Source organism: Peromyscus californicus, unplaced genomic scaffold (assembly GCF_007827085.1).
Source record: "Peromyscus californicus insignis strain IS unplaced genomic scaffold, ASM782708v3 Scaffold_21__1_contigs__length_65335640, whole genome shotgun sequence".
NCBI classification, from domain to species: Eukaryota; Metazoa; Chordata; class Mammalia; order Rodentia; family Cricetidae; genus Peromyscus; species Peromyscus californicus.
In genome coordinates, this window is record NW_026294514.1 from 40273866 (window position 1) to 40295579 (window position 21714).

The 21714-nt window shown below is 42.4% G+C and overlaps 1 protein-coding gene across 25 annotated transcripts in view; it reads right to left on the bottom strand.

Annotated features, from left to right (window-relative positions):
* Epb41l3 (erythrocyte membrane protein band 4.1 like 3) overlaps nt 1-21714 on the bottom strand; it is a 233093-nt gene that overhangs the window by 48444 nt on the left and 162935 nt on the right. For all 25 annotated transcript variants that reach the window (XM_052750149.1, XM_052750148.1, XM_052750147.1 and 22 more), the window contains exons 4-5: nt 4062-4166; nt 3153-3195 (exon numbers count right to left, since the gene is read on the bottom strand). In XM_052750149.1, the coding sequence (XP_052606109.1) occupies nt 3153-3195; nt 4062-4166 (148 nt within the window). The remainder of the gene's footprint in view (nt 1-3152; nt 3196-4061; nt 4167-21714) is intronic.

Consider the following 21714-nt stretch of genomic DNA (forward strand, 5'->3'; position numbering starts at 1 on the left):
ACTCATGTGGAAGGCTTGGTCCTCACCGAGGTTGTGCTTGAGTGGGACCTTTGGGATGTGACTGGATACTGACAGCTCTAATTTTATGAATGGATTAATCCATTTATAGACTCATAGCTTTGTGGAAGTTAAAGGAGGGACACTGTTATAAAAGTGAGTACCCCCTCAGTCCTGGCAGCTTTCCAGTGTCACCCTCGCCCTGCCGCAAGGCGCTGCCCAGTCACAGGCCCAAAAAGCAAATGAGCCAAGTGACCACAGAACTGTGGGCTAAAACAAACCATTTCTCCTTTACGTTGACTCTCTTAGGTGTGTTATTACAGTGTGAGATGGTACTTGGCACACTGAACTCTGTATTTCAGTAATCGAATGACCACATCAGCACACTCATTTTCTCCTTTTCCATACTTTTTTTTTTTTTTTAAAGACATAGTCTTCTTTTTTCCTATTTACCTTGTTTATTTCTCTTGGCTTGGAAATACAGTGACTTAGCAAATCCTGGGCATTCCTTCTCCTGTGACGCTGTATCGTTTCCTCCAGTCAACAACTACACTAGAGGTTCTTTATTATAACCGCTAAAGCTCCTGGAAAGTTCCTCAGATGTTCCCTTCCATTTGTGCCACAGGTCACAAATGTTTCTGTGACCCCCTGAACAGCTCTTATTTGCCCGTCCTCTGCACATCTTCCTCCTCCTCTGATGCCCCCTTTGCCTGTGAAATGACTTTTGAGAACTCCATGTGCTCCACAAGCCATTCCCAAACTCTGGACAAAGGAGCACCACTGGACACATTTCCTAGCTCTGCTCTGGCACATGTGGCAATACTGGGCTTTGTTAGCTTCTACATTTCTGTCACCAACATCACAGTGCCACTTATACCTCCTAGTTTATTCTCCAAAACAACCATTGACCACACACTTAGATTCTACATGCCAAAGAGTTAGCACCCAGCCAGCTATTACTAGGTACTTAATGCCATTTTCAAGACACTCGAGATATGAAGGCAACAGAGGCTTTAAGAATTATAAGCCATAAATATCTGTCATTCAAATATATTTTAGCGATCATTTTTCTACTGTTTCAAAAAATTGTCTTTTTTGCCATTCTACAGTCTTATTATTTTTTTAATGTCCCTATTGATTCTTGCTCAGTTTTTATTACAACAGACCCCTTTCAGTGTCTGCCAATAGTGAGCTGATAACGGGAGTGGGCTTTACAGGAAGCCAGTGGAACCCAGACTAATGGATTGCTTAAGGGAAGAAGACTCACTGCACTTTCCTAACTTTCATCTACTCCAGGTGAGCCTTTCAGTGATTTCAATGACAAGTCCTGCAGTATAATTAAACCATTTTATAATAAACTCAGAGTGAGAATTCAAAGTCGGAAACTAACCAGTAGAAAGAATAAGCAATGCCTTTCCGTACAAAACACTCATCCTACAAATCAATTTTGCAAATGACAGTGAGCCTAAATGTACTAGAGCTGTTTGGAAAAACGAAACGTTTCTAAGCTTTATTCCCAGAGATTTGAGTTCCTGAGACTTGGAATATTGTGTTGGACCTTTGGTTTTGGTAAGCACGCTTGTGTTCCTACTATGGGAGGTGTGTGTGTGTGTGTGTGTGTGTGTGTGTGTGTGTGTGTGTGTGTGTAGTGTCATCACGATGACCACCCTTGTGGTCCTACAATGGGAGGTGAATGTGCAGTATCCCCATGATGACCGCTATTACAAAGGGGTCACATTCTTAACTTTTCCTGGAAACACTACCAAGTCTTTCATGGCATTTTCAAACAAGCAGAAATCTTAAGGAGACAATAATAAAATCTACACACCGATCAAGGTCCAAAACAAAAAGCCAGTGAAATGTGACCTTTTAATGAGAAAGTGAAATTTAGAGAGAGGGGAGAGCCGGAGTGGTGGGTGGGGGAAAGAAGCAACAAACTGTCTGGGAAGAGGGGCTTATGCATAAGAGCAGACAGTCCTGACTCTGCTCAGAGGATGGCCTAGTGGGAAACAGGAAGTCAAACAGCTCTAACACACTGATGGAAATATTCCTGTACACCCTGTAGTATTTCAAATTAGAAACTTTTGATGAACAAAAAACTGACTTATGAAAAGTTTCTCATCTTAATCTTCAATGCCTGATAAGTCTTAAAACTCTACAGTGTTTTTATGTCATAAATTACTATATATCATCTTCTTATGTATCATAAATTACCTTATTATGAATATACTATTCACATTATGTAATAGACTGTGAGGTTTTTATGATCTGTGTGGATGTATAAAACACGTGAACAGGAATGCTTTCCTAAGAACAAAATCTCCAGTGTCAGAGTTTACATAAATCTGTGACTGTGCTCATCAGCTTGATCCTCATTCTCAGAAGGATCTCACTCTACCAGTATGGCATGTACTTGCCTGTAAAGATTATTTAAGAAAATATTAAACTTATGAAAATTTCACTAATATGAATAAGGGGAAAGCGATGTCTCATTAATTTGCATCTAATCACTAGATTTAGCAATCTGCTTAATGTTATTAGCTATTTATACTCCAATTTTGTGATATGCTCATGGAATCATCTTGTCATTCAGGAAACACACACTTTTTTGTTGTTGTTGATCACATTCTATCTCTCTGAACTTGTGATCCTCCTGCCTCGGCCTCAAGGCGGGGATTGGCAAACATGTGCCACCAAGCCTAGTAGAAATGTACATCTTTTGTCTTTAGGAAATAAGGAAAAGGTGGCAACCACAACAGGCAACTGATTTGTTATTCACTTTCAAAACCATCAAACAGTTAACTTTGGTGTGACTTCTGTACATTGGAAACAGTTTTAAATGGATAATTAAGTCTGGAACTTTAAATGATTAAGTGGTGAGTGCAGCAAAACTTGATTACATTGCATTTCACATCTGTGTACAGGCAAGGAACAGGTCACCTGTCAAAGTCATTTTAATTTCTGAGCTGTGATGACAAAAACAGGTCCTATTGGAGCCAGAGTGATGTGTCAGATCAAATTTCAGCTTACAGTCTATCTTCGAGGCGTTTCTTCTTCATAGGAGCCACGTGAGTGTGGGTCACCAGTTCATGCAACACCCCCTCCCCCCCCAAACACTGTCACCACGCCACATCAGAGAATCCAAAGGAACTTACTTCGAATCTGTTTTTTAATTTCCTTAGCAGGGTCCAACCAATTCTGAAAAAGAAACAACAGTATGAATTTGAATCAAAGAAGAGTAAAATCTAATCTGATGATTGGACACAGACAAGTCCTCTATGTACCAGGAGGGAACTGTCATGGGATGGGCCCTCTCCACTGTGGCTCTTCCCAAACATCTGGTGGCCTCCTGTCAAGCCATGTGAGGGGACAAATACTAAATAAGGAGACACATGCATTTACAATTAATGTCCGCTACAATTCTTCTCCTGGGAAAAGTCAGATGTTTAATAATGAAGTCCAACATTGTCTATCACTTCAGTAGGAATATTCTTGACTTGTGTATAATAAACATAAGTGATCCATATGAACAGTACTTTCACACCTTATGTTTTAGCATCTGCAAATGGAAACAATTCCCTTCTTTCTTGCTTAGTTGTGGGATAAAGCCCTGAAATGGTGCCGTCAGCCTGGTGCAAACATCTAGTAATGTTGACTTAAGCACTGACATTGACTAGCATACTGGACAGCAAATGTTATCCTCACACCTAATTGTTTATGTCACAGCTGTAATTTCTTCACAGAATTTGGGGGTATGAGTAAGTTTTCCATATAGGAATCGAAATATTTGGTTCTCATGGGCTCAAGAAATTGGTTTAACTATGAGGAAAAGCCCTGTATCCAATGTTTCCTTGGCACTAAATCTCAAGGATGAAAACTGCGACTGACCTACTGTCTCAAAAACATTCAATGATATAGGAAGCTGCCAAGGTTTTCTTCATGAGGGAAAAGGGAGATTAATTTAAGGACCCAAAGGAATGTAAGCACGGGGCAGGGGGCACACAGAGAGAACGCAATGTGTCTGTTTATTTTCAGATCACTTCTGTACAGTAATACACAATCACCTTCTGATTCTCGGCGTCTCGGTACGTCAGACCAAAGTAATCTTTTTCGAGCAGGTTCAGATGCTCACACACTTTGTCAAACAGCACTTGTCCTCGGGAGCGCTTCTGTGCAAAACAGGACAGGAAAGCAAGTCAGCACACCCAGGAGACCAAAATGAAACAGGGCAAAGTGTAGAACGCAGATTGCTGAAACTGGTCACTGAGTGATGGTCACTGAGTGATGGATACAGCGGGGCGTGTCTGTAACCCCCAGTTGGGAGTCAGATGGAGACAAGAGGATCTCCAGAGCTCTCCATCTGGCAAGCCTAGCCAATCAATGACTTCCAGGTTCTGGGGGGAGATGCTGTACAACGGCTCATACTAATCACCGTGCAGACAGGATCGAGATCCACCTAGGGCACGAGCTTCTGGTCATTCCCATGAGGATTTACTGAGATTAGATGAGCCTCTGAGCGCACCTGCGAAGGACTGCATGCATTACAGTCATTGAGGCTGGGGGTTCTAAACTCTGAGTGAAAGGGAAAAGGAAAAGTGACTTTGGCATGAGCATTCGCCACTCTCAGCTTTCCAAGCATGGATACAAAGCAACCAGCTTCTTTGAGCTCCGGATGCCATGATTTCTCCACCACAATAACCTGTACCCTCAAACTGGGAGCCAAAATGAGTCTCTCTCCCTTTTAAGCTATCTTTGTCACACAAATGAGACAAATAATTAATATTCCCTGTACCAGAACATAAGGTACAAAGCGGTGAAGACAGCTGAGGTGGATTTCTGGCCTTGATACCCAGAGCCATGCCTATGTACCTCCACATATGAATGAACACACACACACACACACACACACACACACACACACACACACACACACACACAAAGTGATTCTCATCCTATAAAGCTATCTCTACAAATGAATATACAAAAAAAAAATCCAAATGTCAATAGTGTCACCTGGAAAGGACTGGTGACTGGGGGATGATTCTTATGTAGAAGAAGCTGGAGAAAGAATGTGATCTTAGTGTCAAATACTCTGTGAGATATAAAGAGTCCGAGGATGGAAGAGAGTACCCTGTGATGATATTTTGTTTGTGCTCTAACAAATAAAGCTTGCCTGGAGACCAGAGTGCGAAGCTAGTCACTAAGGCCAGGCAGTGGTGGCACACATCTTTAATCTCAGCACTTAGGATCTCATGCCTTTGACTTCAGTACTTGGGAGGCACATGCCTTTAATCCTAGCACTTGGGAGGGGGAAACAGGAAGTGATATGGCTGGGCAGAGAGAGTAATATAAAGCAGGAGGAGACAGGAGCTTGGCCCTTTCAGTCTGAGGATTCGTAGAGGTAAGAAGTGGCTGTGGCTTGTGCCTTTACTTCTCTGATCTTTCAACATTTACCCAGATATCTGACTCTGGGTTTTTATGAAGACCAATTAAAATTTATGCTGCAATACACAGCACTTACAATGCCATGCTCAGAACATCCGGACTCAGCTCTCTGAATGTTAAGACTCCAAGCCTGGGAAAGACTCACTAGCTACTAACCCATGTCTTAACACTTCAAACTCTATTCCAATCTTTACTCAAGTCCCATAGGTTATTTTCCTCAGTATTCAAAATCCTCTTAACTTCTTTGAGAAGAAATACCCATGAACACAGCAAGACAAATATAACAAAATATTCATTAAGTTATAAGATTACGGTTAGGTCATAGAAATGTATGGTGCAGATGTACCTGCTATGTTTTGAATTCTCAAGCCATCATCTGGAGAAAGGGGAAAAAGTTAATCAACTGGGGAAAATATGCATCAGGTGGATTCACTGGGCTAACTTCCCATCAATTTTTATCTAATGCTTCAAAGGCCTTTAAACTCAGCCTTGGAGTCTGCAATGTATTAACTGCCAACAATTAAGCTAAATTACTTTCCTGTCCTGTGGAATTGATATTTCATATGCAATATGTTAAGCATATTTATCTTTGAGATTTAACATATTGACAATGAGATAAAAATGAAATTGATAAACTACGTCCATGACAAAATAATAAGCTTGCAAAGACCTGTGAGTGGAGCATGTTACTATGCCTTTGTAATTATCCTGAAAGGTAATTACTCATTCCTTCAAAAGCAAGAATGTTTGAGGAAATACAGGATAACTGTATAATGGGGAAGTACAGTGGAAATAATGGCAAGCTACATAAGCAATGGTGTATTCCATGAAGTAAGAAAATAAATGACTTTTTATCAAACTGCAACACACTGCTCAGAAAATGTGAGAGAGGAAATGTTGCTAGGTGGTTTAAATCTTTTATTTATAAATCATAGTATTTCTGAATCACGATTGAAACACCGTGAAGTTTGCACATTAACACTGGTTCTTCCAATGCCTATGTCCTGCTTAGAGTATAGAACAGAGATGCAGAGAAGTTGGACGAAAGGACCAGTATTATGATAATAACTCCTGGCAGCACTTCAGAATCAGAAAAAAAAAAAAAAGAAACCTAGGCTGAATCTTCCATATGTCCCTTGCAGCTATGAGCCTTATCGTTGTCTTTGGTAAAATGGGTATGGTATTGTCTACTTCTTTGGGATGACTGACATTAAAATAAACAATTCACACATGACACATTCCATGAATGTAACCATTGTTACAGGGCAGTGCCTGACAATAATGATATAACATACAGAATCTTTTACTGTGCATGTTTTCTACAGGAGTATATAACACCTGGTGGTCCCAATAAGCAGCATTATCAACATGCCTTGATAGTAAACAATTATGTGTTTACTATCTAATATACATTGCTTATGTGTACACACAATACCCATAAACTTACATCAGTGACTGTCAAAATTCTTCCTTGGTGAGTAAACAGAAAAACAAAATAAATATAAAACGGTCTGTGTAGGCAGAAGTTTCTGTGTCCAGCCAGCAACTCCTAATACCCAGCAGTTGCTTGCCAAATAATTGACTAGGAGACTTAATGTTTCTTGTAAATGCTTGGCTGGTAGCTCAGACTTATTACTAACTAGCTCTTACGCTTAAATTAAACCATAATTCTTATCTATGTTTAGTCATGTGGCTTGGTACCTTTTCTCAGTACAACATTCTCATGTTGCTCCGAGTCTGGCTAGTGACTCCTGACTCTGCCCTTCCTCTCCCAGCATTCTTAGTTTGGTCACATTGCCTATACTTTCTGCCTGGCTACTGGCTTATCAGTGTTTTATTAAACCAATTTGAGTGACAAATCTTTACAGTGTATAAGAGCATTATCCCACTATGATGATATATTTTATTTGTGCTGAAATGTGTTTTTTTTTGTATGTTAATAAATAAAAGTGCCTGGGGGTCAGAGCTAATAGCAAGCCATAGCAGAAGTCTGGCAGTGGTAACACATGCCCTTAATCCTGATCCCATGACAGGCAGATCTCTGTGTGTTCAAGGACACCACCAGCATGGAGACACACACCTTTAATCTCAATACCAATCATAGAGACCTGGAGGTCTGTATAGACAGGCAATGATGAGGAGGTCATGTGGTTGGGTTTACAACCCATGAGAAGGCAGAACAGAAAGTCAATAAAAAGACAGACACACAGGAAGTAGGTCTCTTTCTCAGAGGAAGGATGGCAGCGGCAGCAGGTGTAAGAAGGCAGTTTTAGTCTCAGCTACTGCTCTGACCTCTTGGGCTTTTAACTCTGCATTTGGCTCTATGTTTCTTATTTAATAAGACTGTTACATCTACATTCCACAGCACTTCTGTTCGAGGTTTTGGATGATCCTGCCTTCTATAATGCCTGACCCAACAGACTACAGCCACCTTGCAAATGAGGGGTCCTTTCTGAGTATGTCATCCACCAGGGCAATCTGTGCAGTAACCTGTCTTCTGAGGTGTTCTTGCTTTGACCTAACAGGTGACACAGGTTAGCTCAAGTGCAGATGGCCTGATTGTCTTCTTCCTTCCCTGGCTGTCATAACTGATTTATATTAATGACTCATAGTTCTCTCCAGAATGTTCTACATCTTTTCTTATTGAGTATTTTGAACATATTTTGCTAATAGTGGTCCTTCCCTCACAGTGATATTTTGTTTCCTGGCCTTAAAAATCTTTAAACCAGGTGCTGAGCATCTGCTATAGACTCTATGGCCTGGAAACAATGACATCCCTCTCTACTAAGTGTCATCAAGGCCACCAGATACTTGAGTGATTCTGGAATGTTTGTTATTTCTCCATTTTCTTGTCCTTGGGCAAAAGACTTCATGGCATAAGGTGATGATGGGATTCAGGCTGCACCTCACCTCCTGTGGCTGATGGCTAACTACTGGATTTAAAACATTTGGGCCATGGAGCTCTGGCACCTCAAAATTTTGATGACAAAGAAGCTGCTAATGGGGAGAGCTGGGGCCTGACTTCAAGCTTGTTTTCTAGGCCAGAACCACAGCTTCTCTGGAACTCTTCCTGATCTGAAGAACTCTTAATCTTGTTAACTCAGATTTTTCTGTCTAGCAAATTATTCAACCTGGAGTCAACACTTTCTACTTATTGACATCTGGATGGACTTACACACTAGTTAGATTTCTGTTGCTGTGATAGACTATCATAAACAATGGTAACTTAAGGAAGTGTTTGTTTTGGCTTATAGATCCAGGGGTGTAGGTGTCCTTAATGTCTGGAGAGGCATACTGGCAGGAGCAGGAAACTGAGAGATCACATCTCATCTGTACACAGGAAACACAGAGAGACAACTAGAGGTGTGGTGAGGCTATACCTTCTCAAAGCCTGCCCCCAGTCATATACTTCCTCCAGCAAGGCTTTACATCCTAAAATTTCCACAATGTCCTCTAAAGCACCAGTAGTTGGGAACAAAGTACCCGAGACTATGCTGGGGGGCAGGGATTTCTTCTCATTTGAACCACGACTTGTAAATATATAGCTAAAGCTGAATACATGAGGATTTTTAGAGAAGTTACATTCTATGTTCTAGCTCTCAAAGACATGCTTATCATTAAGTGATTAAATGCAGGTGCTTTGTCATGAGACTGGAGTGTGTGATGCTTAATGTCAACTTGATGGGACTTAGAATCATGTTGGAGACAAATCTTGGGACACGTCTGTGAAAGCATTTACAGAGAGATTTACAAGAGGAAAGAGGGTACAGCCTGAACATGGGGGGCATCATTCCATGTCCTAGGGTCCTGGACGGAATAAAATGGAGAATGAGAGTTGAGCACTAGCATCCATATCTGCCTGTTGGCTGCGGATTCAGTGTGGCCAGTCGGCCTACATTCTTGTTACTGTGCTTCCTTCGGCTCAAACTGTGAACCAAGACACATCTTCCCTTTCCAAGTCAACCTTTTCTCACTTGAGCTGTCACAGCAATGAGAAAACAAATGGATACAGGGTACAAGTAGCTACTTTGAGTCAAATGAGTAAAATTTAAAGAACAATATCTTACAGATGAATGGACGAGTTATAACTGGCTAAGAAAAAGTTTTGATGCTCGTGGTTCCTTGTGAGTTAAGTCAGTTGTGACTCACTCAAGGCATTCCTTGTCCACATACAGAACTCCCCATGATGTCACCTGGGGAAGCAGATGCTATGTTCTTAGAGGAACATCCTAGTGACCGAAAAAGCACATTCTTTTTTTCAAATTAAATGTGTTAGGATTCTGGCCACTCCTCCAGCTATATGACCGCACACTCACAGTTCAGTAGCCAAGCAAGAGGCCTTACATCCTATGTAATCCATGCGCTGTGTGGCGCCGTGCAATCTGCGCATGCGTGGTGTAGCTCTGTAAGCCCACATGCACATGTGCAGGGGAATCCTTAAAAAGCCGGTCACAGACTCCTCCCCTCTCTTCTGCTCTCTCTTCCTCCCCCATCTCTCTCTCTTCCTCCCCTGTCTTTCCAATAGGCCTGGCCACGCTCTCTTCTGTCCCTCCCCTCTCCCTTCTAATAAAACTCTGCTCTGATAATGGGTTTTGTCGTGCCTTGTGACCTTTCTCGCACAGTAACAGCGCCGCTTATCAAAACCAACACAATGTATGTCTGATCGGTTCTTTTAGAGCCTCTTCTATCACTACTCACTGCAACGTTATGAGAAAAACTGACTCACCTCTGCATTTACACTTAAAATGCAACAACATCCCTTCCCAACAAATTTCCTCAAAAAAACAAAAAACAAAAACAAAAACAACAAAAAAACAAAACCAATGTTCTCAAGAAATGATGGATAAAGTAGCTGGATGCTATAGTACTGTGGTACAATTGGGAGCCCTCAAACCCTGGCAAAAGCCCACAAAACACTTGCATTTAAAGCTATTCTTGAAATGTGTGTATGACAGTTTCTGAGTTCTGCTAGGTAAGGAGACATTTTCCTTCCCAGACCTAAAATGCAGACTGATTTTGCCCGAGTGCCGGAGATGAAACCCAGGGCCCCGTGCATGCTGGGTCACCAGGCCAGTGTTCTACCACTGAGTTACAAGCCCAGCACTTACAAAAAGGCTTTCACCGCAGACCCTGATATTTGACTGACGAATGAGTGCAGGCAGGATAATCAGTGTGACGATCCCTTTTCTAATTGACCAGGAGCATAAACGTTGTTCCGAGCAGGTGACCAAAATGATTGACAGAACAACCCCACTCCACAGCGAACAAAGAGCAAAGGAGGAGACAGCGCCCCTCCGTGGGCGGTGCCTTCTCGGAAAAGATGATTTCTCCACCTTGGAGCCCCTGGAAATAATTCCTTACTTTGCGCCTGAGATGAAGGGTACAAAAGCAGTAACACAAAGTTGCACTTAGTCTCCAAGAGCGAGGAATCAGTGTGAGTGAGGCTCTTTCCCCAAAAGGCCAAACCTGACATTAGAGAAGTTTGTCAAGTCAGATGGCATCTTTCGCTTTAGGAGTCAGGCTGCAGTTATACACCGGAAGTGGCTCAATCCAAACAGAAATGAGGAGAACAGTTTCGGTGTGAGAGCATGGGCTAACCAACACCACCTAGTGCTCAGTGCAGGGACCGGGAGTCTCATTAGGTGTGCATGTCCTCAGAGAGAGTGTTTTTACACTTCTGCACACAACCACACTGGAAGTGAAACACCACCACCCACCCCAATAAAAAACACAGACAAAAACCAAACAAACCACACCTATAGTGGCTCAGCACAAGCCACATGTTAATATAAAAGTATTTAGAGCAATAACATTGAAGACGTTCAGGGAAATGGATGCGTTTGTGCCCTTTCGTCTACTAGAGAACCAGAAGAAACCTCCGCACCACAGGGCCTCACTCATTCACAGTCGTTACCCTCTTTGGTGACTGCAATGCTCATTTTGTGCATTTGTATTTCTGCTGCCCGAGGACAAGAAATAGCTCACTCTTCCTACTGCTCCAGCCAGCAAGTTAGCCGTCCCTGCGCCCGAGAAGCCTGATGGCTGAATTCGAAGGAAGAATTCCTGCTTACACTATCTTCAGTTAATCTTATGGCAAAAATACCACCTTAAAAAAAAAAAAAAAAGCCAGCCGGGCGGTGGTGGCGCACGCCTTTAATCCCAGCACTCGGGAGGCAGAGCCAGGCGGATCTCTGTGAGTTCGAGGCCAGCCTGGGCTACCAAGTGAGTTCCAGGAAAAGGCGCAAAGCTACACAGAGAAACCCTGTCTCGAAAAAACAAAACAAAACAAAACAAAACAAAACAAAAGCCCTCCCTTGGTGCTTCCTTTCCTAACTGCATTTTCCTCACTGGGTACATCTGTATTTCCCTCATTTGTAAGGGTCATTTGAAACTCCATTTCTAAGGGATTGCATTACTACTTCCCTTGGGCCTAGGAGCTCATGAAGAACTCAATAAACGCCCTGTGCCAGGGCATCAGCTTCTGTCAGATCATCAGCTCTGTTCAGCGCCCTCCCCAGACCTTCCTTTTCTAGACCAAGCTCTCGACAGAAAGACATCCTAACAGCGTCTGTTCTGAGAGCGGGTTTTTTTTTTTTTTCAATTCGTACACGGAAAATACGTAACAAGAGGCTGCAGACAAGGCAGGAACAAACGATGGAGGTATTTGGACAACAGAATCTACCAGGTCTCTAAAAACAGCTGGAGACAGAAACCCCGGGAAGCGAGATGTGTCACCAGCTGCCCTGAATGCATCTATGTCACTTTCTGCTTTCTGTTTCAAGTGTACTTTCAAAGCCACATTCAATCAGCACGGTAGAAAGTCCATTACCCACACCACCCCTGCCACAGTCCATTCCCACAGGAGCAGGACATAATGGGTTTTTCTAGCCTATGCACCAGGCCCACACAGAATACAGGCTGCATATTCACAGAGGACTGGCATGAGAGGCAGGGATAAAATTTGGGGAGGACACATATGTCCACCTCTAGCCCCTTTCTTTAATTGTATGGGCCATCAGCTTCCCCACAAAAACCACAATATTTCTTTCAAACATGAAGCAATCAATTAATCAATAACTATCTCAACATTTTCCTGCTAGGTGAAGTTAGCTAGAGTGTTCTGTTAAAATAGAAATATGAAACTATTTCCTGGTCCTGATAAGTTCTTAGGAAAAATAGTTTATATTTGACTTATTTCCACGTCTAAACTAACTGCAAGTTAGAATTTACCCAACATTACTTAAATACCTTTAAGATAGGTGTTTCAAGTTTATTTTTATATTTTACTGTAACATATTCGACATAACAGTTCAAGTCTAGCCTTTGGTTGCAGTTACCTAGCTGTGTGCTATGAAAGAAGTTACTCAATCTCTCCGGGTTTCGCTCTCTCCATTATAAAATGGAAATGTGAATGGTACTCAACTTGCATGAAATAAGGAAATACATTGAAAAGCATACTGCCTAAATCATGGGAAGCAGAAGGCAGTAAGTATTGGTAAACATTATTAGGTCCCATAGATAAGGAGATCAACACAGTTTCTAATCTTAAAAGTCATAGAAACTAAAGTACTATTAAACGTCTATTTCTTCAGTAACAAATTCACACACAAAAAAAAACCCATTATTCCACTTTTATGAATCACACAGTCATACTCACTGTAGAGGTGAAACGATTAAATTCTTTGTAAAAACCAACATTATCATCGGCGACACAAGTACACATTCAGTTTTTTTACCAACACACACAGAATGGTTCTGAATATGCATTGGGTAGACTGGCACATTTTGTTATCTCCTAGGCCAAAACATAAGACGGGCATATATTGTCATGGATACGGCATGCAGCATTGTCAAAATAGGAATGAATGATGCGAACGCATTAGCATCCTCCCTGTGTTTTTGACAAGATTCAAGGCACAGACACTTCCAGCACATACATCATCCAAGCCCCCTCTTGCAATTAAGGCCCCCAGACCTATTTTCTTCTTTGTAAGGTTTTCTTTTTCTTTCATCCATAATTGGTTTCTGCCCTCATTTGTTGCAGCAATTGGAGCCCGTGTTTGAAATCAGACTTTTGTGTTTAGAGTTGAGCACTGCGGTAGATAATAGCTTTTGAGTGGGGCATGATTCTTCTTGGCCAGCAAGAACATTTGGCTTCTTCTTCTTCTTCTTTTTTTTTTTTTTTTTTTTTTTTTACAAAGACTTTCACAGCACACATATGAGATGCAGGGAGGAGACCCAGACTGCCAGACAATATTTCCTGTTGTTAATCTGCTATGGATTCAGGTCACTATGCCAATGTATGCAAAATGAATGCAGAAGGGGCAGCCTAAGAAAGAGGAATTTGTGTGAGAGAGAGAACTGAAACTTGAATCATGTCTGAGGCCCCTAGTAGCTCATTCTGCATAAGGAACTTAGAGGGTTTTTGCTTTAAGATGTAGTTTTCTGATAACCCAAACCGACCAACAAACAGACAAAACCCCACACTTACATCCAGATTATAATTTCTAATTCTTTAATTTATGTGGCCAAATAAAGAGCCATAAGGAATGGAAATACAGAGAATGAAACAGGACTTCTAAGAGTTTAAAGAGTCTATACTTGCCACACGGCCACTTTGATAAGGCACAGAGGACCAAAACAATATGGCAGTGACATTGATATTGCTTTAAAATTAAATATTGAGTCAACTTGTTTCACGTATTTCCATGAAATCTTTTGACCTATTAACTGGGCAAGGCTGCAAGTCGGCAGGAAGGGGAAAAAAATGTCTGGGTCACATAGAAACTACCCACATACAAGCATCATTACAACATTTATCAGGTGAGTGTCAAATCTGATGTGTAAGATCTGTAATAAAGATGAATAAACGTGATAAATTGGACAGATGAGCACAAATGGAAGAGATGTGACTCAGAGCACTCTGTATTTCATTTAAACACGTATTTAAAGTGAAAGACGTCATTATTATGAGTACTGTTATTATTATACTTAATTCACCCCAAGGTGCCAAGAGTCCTGCATGATCATACCCCCTTGCTCAGGAAACCTAGTCTTTTGATGAATGCTGATTGCAGGTTTTGAAATTTTTACATAAAATTACTGTATAATTAACAGGCCTCCTCTTCCATATCTAACTACAGAGACATTAGAACAGGAACAGCCGGTGTCCACTGGAGCACTACCAGCATGCCATGCATCTGGTCCACCATGGAGGTCTCACACCAAGGCCAATGTATCTGTAGCAGTCACATATTTAAATGGACTTAAGCCTAATAGCTCTATATGGAAAGTGATCTTATTTGCATCTCTCAGTATACTGTTTGCTTTGAGGTTATCTTGAACAGTAGAGGAAAAAAATTATAATTTCAGCTTCAGTGCCCTCTGAGTGCTTTAGAGATTTAGTGGGATGGAACTACTGAAATCATACCCTATGAACTGCAGTTTGGAGGTCTTGAGCCTCCTTAGGTCTCTCTACAATGGCTTTGACTCAAACTCCTAAGGTGAATTTAAATTCAGGCTCAGGTACTCGAATGGCCCATGTCCTTGCATAGGGAGGGATGATATTCATGTGTTCTTGTCAAGCCCCCACCTCCCAGGAGATGTCAAAAACATTTGTTAGTTCAATGACACCATTCAGACACACTGCCCAGACGCCGTTACTATCCAAATCCTTCTCACCAGTTTCAAGTAGGAGGAACACAGCCTAATGTCACTCGTCTACTATAATAAGGTCAGGACAGACTTACAGACATTGCCTCTCACTTGTGTCCCTCAGGAGGGCAGCTAGGAAAGTGAGCCCAGAACATGTTTTCTGATAGTCCTATCAACTTGAACTTGGGGGCGTGTGAGAGGCAGGAAGTTCACATTGGTCTCTGAACCATGCTTCTGGATCTTGTTTTATCCATAATAAAATTCCTATGATTAGTAAATTTTGTGTGTGTGTGTGTGTGTGTGTGTGTGTGTGTGTGTGTGTGTGTGTGTGTGTGAGAGAGAGAGAGAGAGAGAGAGAGAGAGAGAGAGAGAGAGATAAAGATAAAGAGACAGATACAGAGACAGAGAGGAGAGAGAGACCCTCTAATATCCCAAGAAGCCATATCTTGGATATTTCTTGCATATTTCTCTTGTAGAAAAACTCACAGGAAGCTTATGATCAGAAGGCTGACCAATACAACTCCCTGGATGGAAAGGGAAGTTTCTTGCGGGGCTGTAATCTCAAACTGACACGTCAGTACCAAATGCTTTTCAGGTTTGACTGGGGAAATATCAATCAGTGCCGAGGGCTACTCACAATCCACTCCTACGTAAGTCCTGGAGGGCTGCTGCAGAAAGTCTGCAGTAACTAGCCACGGCATACACGTGCTTCTTCTGAACAACTGAGATGCTCTGTGGCTGGGACACTGAGTGGCAGCTTTCTCACCTGAGCCTGCCGGAGAGAGGGAATTCTGTGAGCTGACCTCCCTTCCAGCTTTATATTCATCCTCTCATCGATTTTATTCTCTACCTATTTATAGCTTTCTCACTCTATTTTGTGCACTTATGGGAAACGAGACTTTGAAAGCCCCATGAGAATAAGGACGGGAACAGACAAGGCCCCAGGTAAACTGTGCCTTTGAACTTGCTCACACCTCCAGCTGTGAGGATGGGCTTGCTAGGCTCCTCTTCCCCACGGTGGCAAATCCTTACCGCTGCACCATTTAGGAAAGCTCTGTAGGCCATGATGTTCTGGGCAAGATTTCATCTAAAGGGGTAACTGGAGACATTATAGCATTTTTCTTCTTGGGGGTTTAATTATCTTAAACCACTCATGTGCTTTCCAAGCTCAGGCTAATGGCATTTCCCCGAAGAATGCGGGGTCTCTTTGGTGACTGTACTTGCTGTCACCATGGCATTCCATAAGAAATAACAAGTCTCTGCCTGCCTTTCAGGTTTCCAAACATCGTGACAAGAAGACTTTTCTTGTGTGGCTGTACATCTCCTCGCCATCACACATCCCTGAGGAACAGTGAGGGAGCATCAGGCTTTCTGACCAGAAAACGTGACGTCAAGAAAGGATTTCCTTTTGCCCTTTACCAAAGAATTTCAAATATACATACATACCAGTGAGACACAGTCGTCTGTCACACTGGAAAGATACACCCTCATACGACAAAGGCATTGTGCTTACTGGGAAGAATTCTCCACCCCACCAAATAGAGCAGGTCATGAACTAACACCGACTCTGGCCACTTAGGCTTAAATTTGCAATCTGTAGAGGTTGCTCTGTCCTGGGTTACTAAAGATCACAGGCCACACCCACAAAATAGGTCAGTCTTGTAAGAGAAGCAACACAAGGACCATAAATTCAATTTACCTCAAAGCACAGTATCCATTAATATTTGTCTGACAAGGTAAATCATCAGGTTTCAGGAAGCTAACTTTATTGGCAGAAATGCTTTGTGTTTCAATAAAAGTTTCCCACACCAGGAAGTCTGTGACTCCTTGTTTAAAAAAACAAAACAAAACATGGAAGCAGCTTATGATGTGAAGGCTGACCAACATAACTAGCTGAACAGAGAGGGAAGACAATCCTTTGCCTTTCTGCTATGTGAGGAGGAGTGAGACTAGATGCCTGCATGGGGACAAGGGATCTCAAAGGAGAGGAAAGGAGGCGAGGGAGACATAAACAACCAACAGAGTATGGTCAGTTTCAATCTGGGGAGACAGGAGAGGCGACACTTATGGAGATCTATTATTTCTAATTTGAAAAAACTCTAGAAGTAGTACCGGAATCAAACCACTTCCCTTATAGGATAGTAATGAAACCTTAACAACAACAACACAATACTACAGAACACAAGCAGACCTACTAATGCTCTAAGGTGATCAAGGAAGTATCTGGACCAGCCACGTCCCTAAGCCACAGAATACCATAGTTCTTATCAGTTGGTATAACTGAGATGGTCACAAGCAAAAGACAACACAAATCCAAACTGAAGAAATAAAAGAGACTTGGCAATGGATTCAGGGGAGGGCCAAGACCAGCCTGAGAGTATGACAACTCTCCATTATTCTTCTACAGGCGGCAACTTATCCCATTTCTTGCACCTGACAGAATAAGGCCTTTGGTGGGGTTTTTTTGAAGATGAAACAGGAATGTTTTCCTATGCAGAGTCCACGAAAATTGTTTGAAGGGACCTAATTCCATCAGGGTCACCATGGTAACCTTCCTAGGGAACAGCACACCCGGCTGGTGTGTCAGACCATGGCTAAAAGGAGAAATAGGTTCTGTGTAGAGAGGCGGCCTGAAGAAGGGTGGACTTGACTGATTGGATGAGTGGGAAGATATGGGTAAGAATTGCCCCACTTCCTTACTCTGAAGGTCAGCATTTCCCAGACCTAGTTAGCAATGCCCTTTTTTCTTCACTCACTCATGTTTGAATTAATATATAGTATAATGAGCCCCCAAAGCTTTCCTGTCTGGCCTTTCTCCAAACACCAAAGAAAACATCCAGGTGCAGTAAGTCTCTACTCCTTAGTTGAAATGACTTAAATCCAGTAGGTTTGATGTGAGTTCATTTTCTTGCCCCATAGGCTTCCTTCCTGCATCCCATGCCTGAGAGTTCAGATTTGGAAGTTGGAGTGGTTTATATATGCATCTCCACAAAAGTCCACATGGTGGACACTTACTTTGTAAACTCATGTGTTAATGGCCTGTGGATGTGAGACCCTTGGCAGACAGCTGGGGTCAGATGAGATCAAGTGTGAGGCCTTTATGAGGGGAGGAAGAACGGTGGGAGCCGGAATGTCTGCTGTCCCATGGCCTCGGCCATGTTAAATGCAGTGAGAATGCTGGTGACAGACGTTGGCTGTGCTCTCTGGTGTCTCAGCCTCCAGAGCCGTACGTTAAACATCTTTTAACTTAGTCACGTAATTACAGAACAGAAAACAGACTGAAACAGAAGTTACTATATCCCACCACCTTATTACTGCCCCAACTACACAAATCCAGTCGCTTCAATTCAATGACTTCCAAGACCACCCTTTGAAATCGATTTTCCCTTCTATACCGGGTGCCTGCTCCCTCCCCTGCCTTGGTTGGCTCCTCAGCCAGCTAAGTTCATCTCTTGCCAGGTTCACTGTACTAGAACTAACCAGTCTCCAGGCTTCTCGTCTCTTTCCTCCCAATAACTACTTCATAAAAGTAAACCTAAAGAGCCCAGATGGGTCCACAAACTGCACTATGTAAAACCCCTCAAAAGCATGTTTCCCTACTGTGACTGGCAGAATTTTACATGCCCCCCAGCTCCCTGCCCTCTCTTGTGTACACGCCCTCATAATCCCTGAGACTGTCAGTAAAACAAATCCCACTGTGATTCAGTGTGATCTAAGCTGCTGTGCATACGCTCTATGCAATAGGAAAGCCATGTACCCATGGCACAACATGGAACCCTGCTAGTGTACCTACTGCACCTTTCCTTAGGGTTCTCTGGTCTTCCTCTCTGGCTCTTCTCCTCACCCCTAATGATTCACATGCTTCTTCCTCACATCACCTTATCTGCCCAGGGGATGAAAGCTCTGAGCTGTGTTAAGTAAATATTACGTGTGCAATATGAATTCCATAAACTGGAGGGAAAAGGGCCAAGTGTTGTAATTATATCACAATCTGGAAAAAAAACAAAACCCAATATAAAACACACAAATGCTATTTGCCTTGATGCTGCCTCGATCACCACTGCAGGGGCTGCCAGCACTTTCTGATAATTAATTCCTACCTGCCAAGAGTGACTGGAGACCCATTTGTCATGTTCAACAATCTGAACCACTTCTGAGGAGTCTTTACTCCCGTGGAAGTGTTTATGGACAGCTAAAGCCCGTCAGCCCTTTATCAACACCTAAACCTAAAACGACACAGAGGAATCCAGGCGAGGCCTCAAAGAGCCTCACCCGCCAAGTTCTCGGACAGCAAAGGATCTGTCCCAACACGAAGCAGAAGGAGACAGGCCGTTTCCATCTTTCTTGTTCCCAGGGGCTTCTATTGTGTTTCTAGTCATTTTATGAAAACCCAGCTTAGCACGGAACTCATGTGACAAGGGGAAGAAAGAGAGTCTTCGCCTATGCTTGGCATTGACGGGCAGGTAGAGGATGACCTACAATTTCAAAGATACTTGAAATCCCACTGAATAGTGAGGAAGCCTCTCTCAATGCAGCGTTGCTAGGCAAGACACCACATCATACAGCATACTGAAAAGAAAGGCCACTCTCCGCCACCTTCAGAGGGTACTAAAGATGAAGGAAAAGCAGGGTGACCCCCTCGCATCCCTTTTTTAATTGACCACCCTACGTCCTCTGAGGAGTTCATTAGTGAGGCTGAAGAACTGTGGCTCCTCGTTTGCCATAAAATGTGAATCCGCACAGGGAGAGGCGAGCACCATCAGCTGGGATAGAGGATGCGTCATCACGAGCAGAATATATTCAGGCTTGTTCAGCACCTCCTGGTTTCTGATGCTGGGTCCCCTGGAGCCCAGCTTCGTCCTCTGGTCACAGCAGGTTCACCAGGGCATTGTAAGCGGGAGGAGAGTGACCTGCACTTTCCAGTCAGCTGCTCTATCCTGCCAGCATCCAGTGAGAGGGCCCAACAACTTCCTGCACTTCCATGAAATGGTTGAGCATTCCGAAAGTGCCAAATGAATGATTAGCTGACTGCAAAAAAAAACCCCTGATATTATTAATAGCCAGTTACAAAAATCCTGGAAATAGAAAGTCACATAAAATTTCCTTTTTCTCAAAGGTAAAACACACTGTCCAATATCTGATACATTATAGTGATAAAAGCAAATTTTTAGTCAATACGAGGGCAATGACTACAGTTCTATTTTTAAAAAAATCCCATCACATGTAAAGAATATTTTATATTCCTATTTATTCTTAACCAATTTCCAGAAGGATATGCTTTACGTGGTATGGGAGGGCAATGTTACAAAGTTCAGGAAGCTTTTGAATATGCAAAGCGCTGCAGACGTGAAGGCTCTCTGGCATCTGCAGACCTCTCATTTCTCTGTTTCTTACTATGACCCCGAGTCTCCGTTTTACAGATGGAAGAACTGAGGACTTTGAGGGTTAAGACACATACAAGTGGCGAAGCCAACACCATGCCACCCAGGTGAATAAGGACAGACAGCCTTCTGAAGTCCCTGAGCTCAGCACTGTGTTCGCCTACAGAGCGGGCTGGGAAAACTTATCCTAGACTGTATAGCGACACACCAGTCTGATTTTACACATCATTCTCTCTGCAAAAATTCAGCCCTCCAATTTCTAGGGCATTTATATACTATGAGCTTTAAAAAATGTATATTTTAAAAAGCCTGGGTATGTATGTGTAACCCTGTTAAGCAAGTCCATGGGAGTCTGTTAAAGGGTATCAAGGATATAAAATGGGGACAAATACACTTATGGACACAGAACAAAGTAAACAGCCAGTGTCATCCTCTGTTCTGCCCGAGGATGCATGGAACCAGACATCTGGTCTCCAAACACCGAGGGAGAGAGAGAGAGAGAGAGAGAGAGAGAGAGAGAGAGAGAGAGAGAGAGAGAGAGAGAGAGAGAGAGAGAGAGAACAGCCCCCCCCTCCTCAGTTCCTCAGTTTTAAGCAGTCTGTACCCAGAAAAAAACACACCTCTATTGGGCCAGATATCCCAAGGTCACTGATGGAGCGAATTCCCACAACACTTCCCCTTTTTGAATACATAAGAAGGTTCTAAACCTAATATAAAGTTATAAGAACAATTATCAAGTACTGCCTAGAAGAAAGAAAAGGTAATAATATTAAAAAATGGAATCCTTAAAAAGGGATATATATATACATACATATATATATATATATATATATATATGCCACATAAAGGTAGAAAATACAGAGTCTGGATACTGTATATTATTATGTTGTCTTTGGGATTTTTTACCTGCAGAGAGACATTTGAATATGGGGGCTGCTAACTAAACCAACATATATATCTTAAAGGTAAATTGACTTCAAAATTTGGGTCTAAGGATATGTTGCTGTGGAAAAGTGGTTCTGCTTTTGTTTCCACAGAAGATGAGAAGCTGTGGATTCCTTTCAGGTTAATATGGTTCCATCAAGAAAGAACCCCTGAGAGGTCTCCAGTGGGAATGATGGCCCAGATGATCTCACATCCAGAACAGCTTCAAGGCTACTGGCTGAAATGATGCAGCCTCACAGACTACTACAGCCAGGATTTAACCATAATTCTAAATCTTCTCAAGATCCCCATA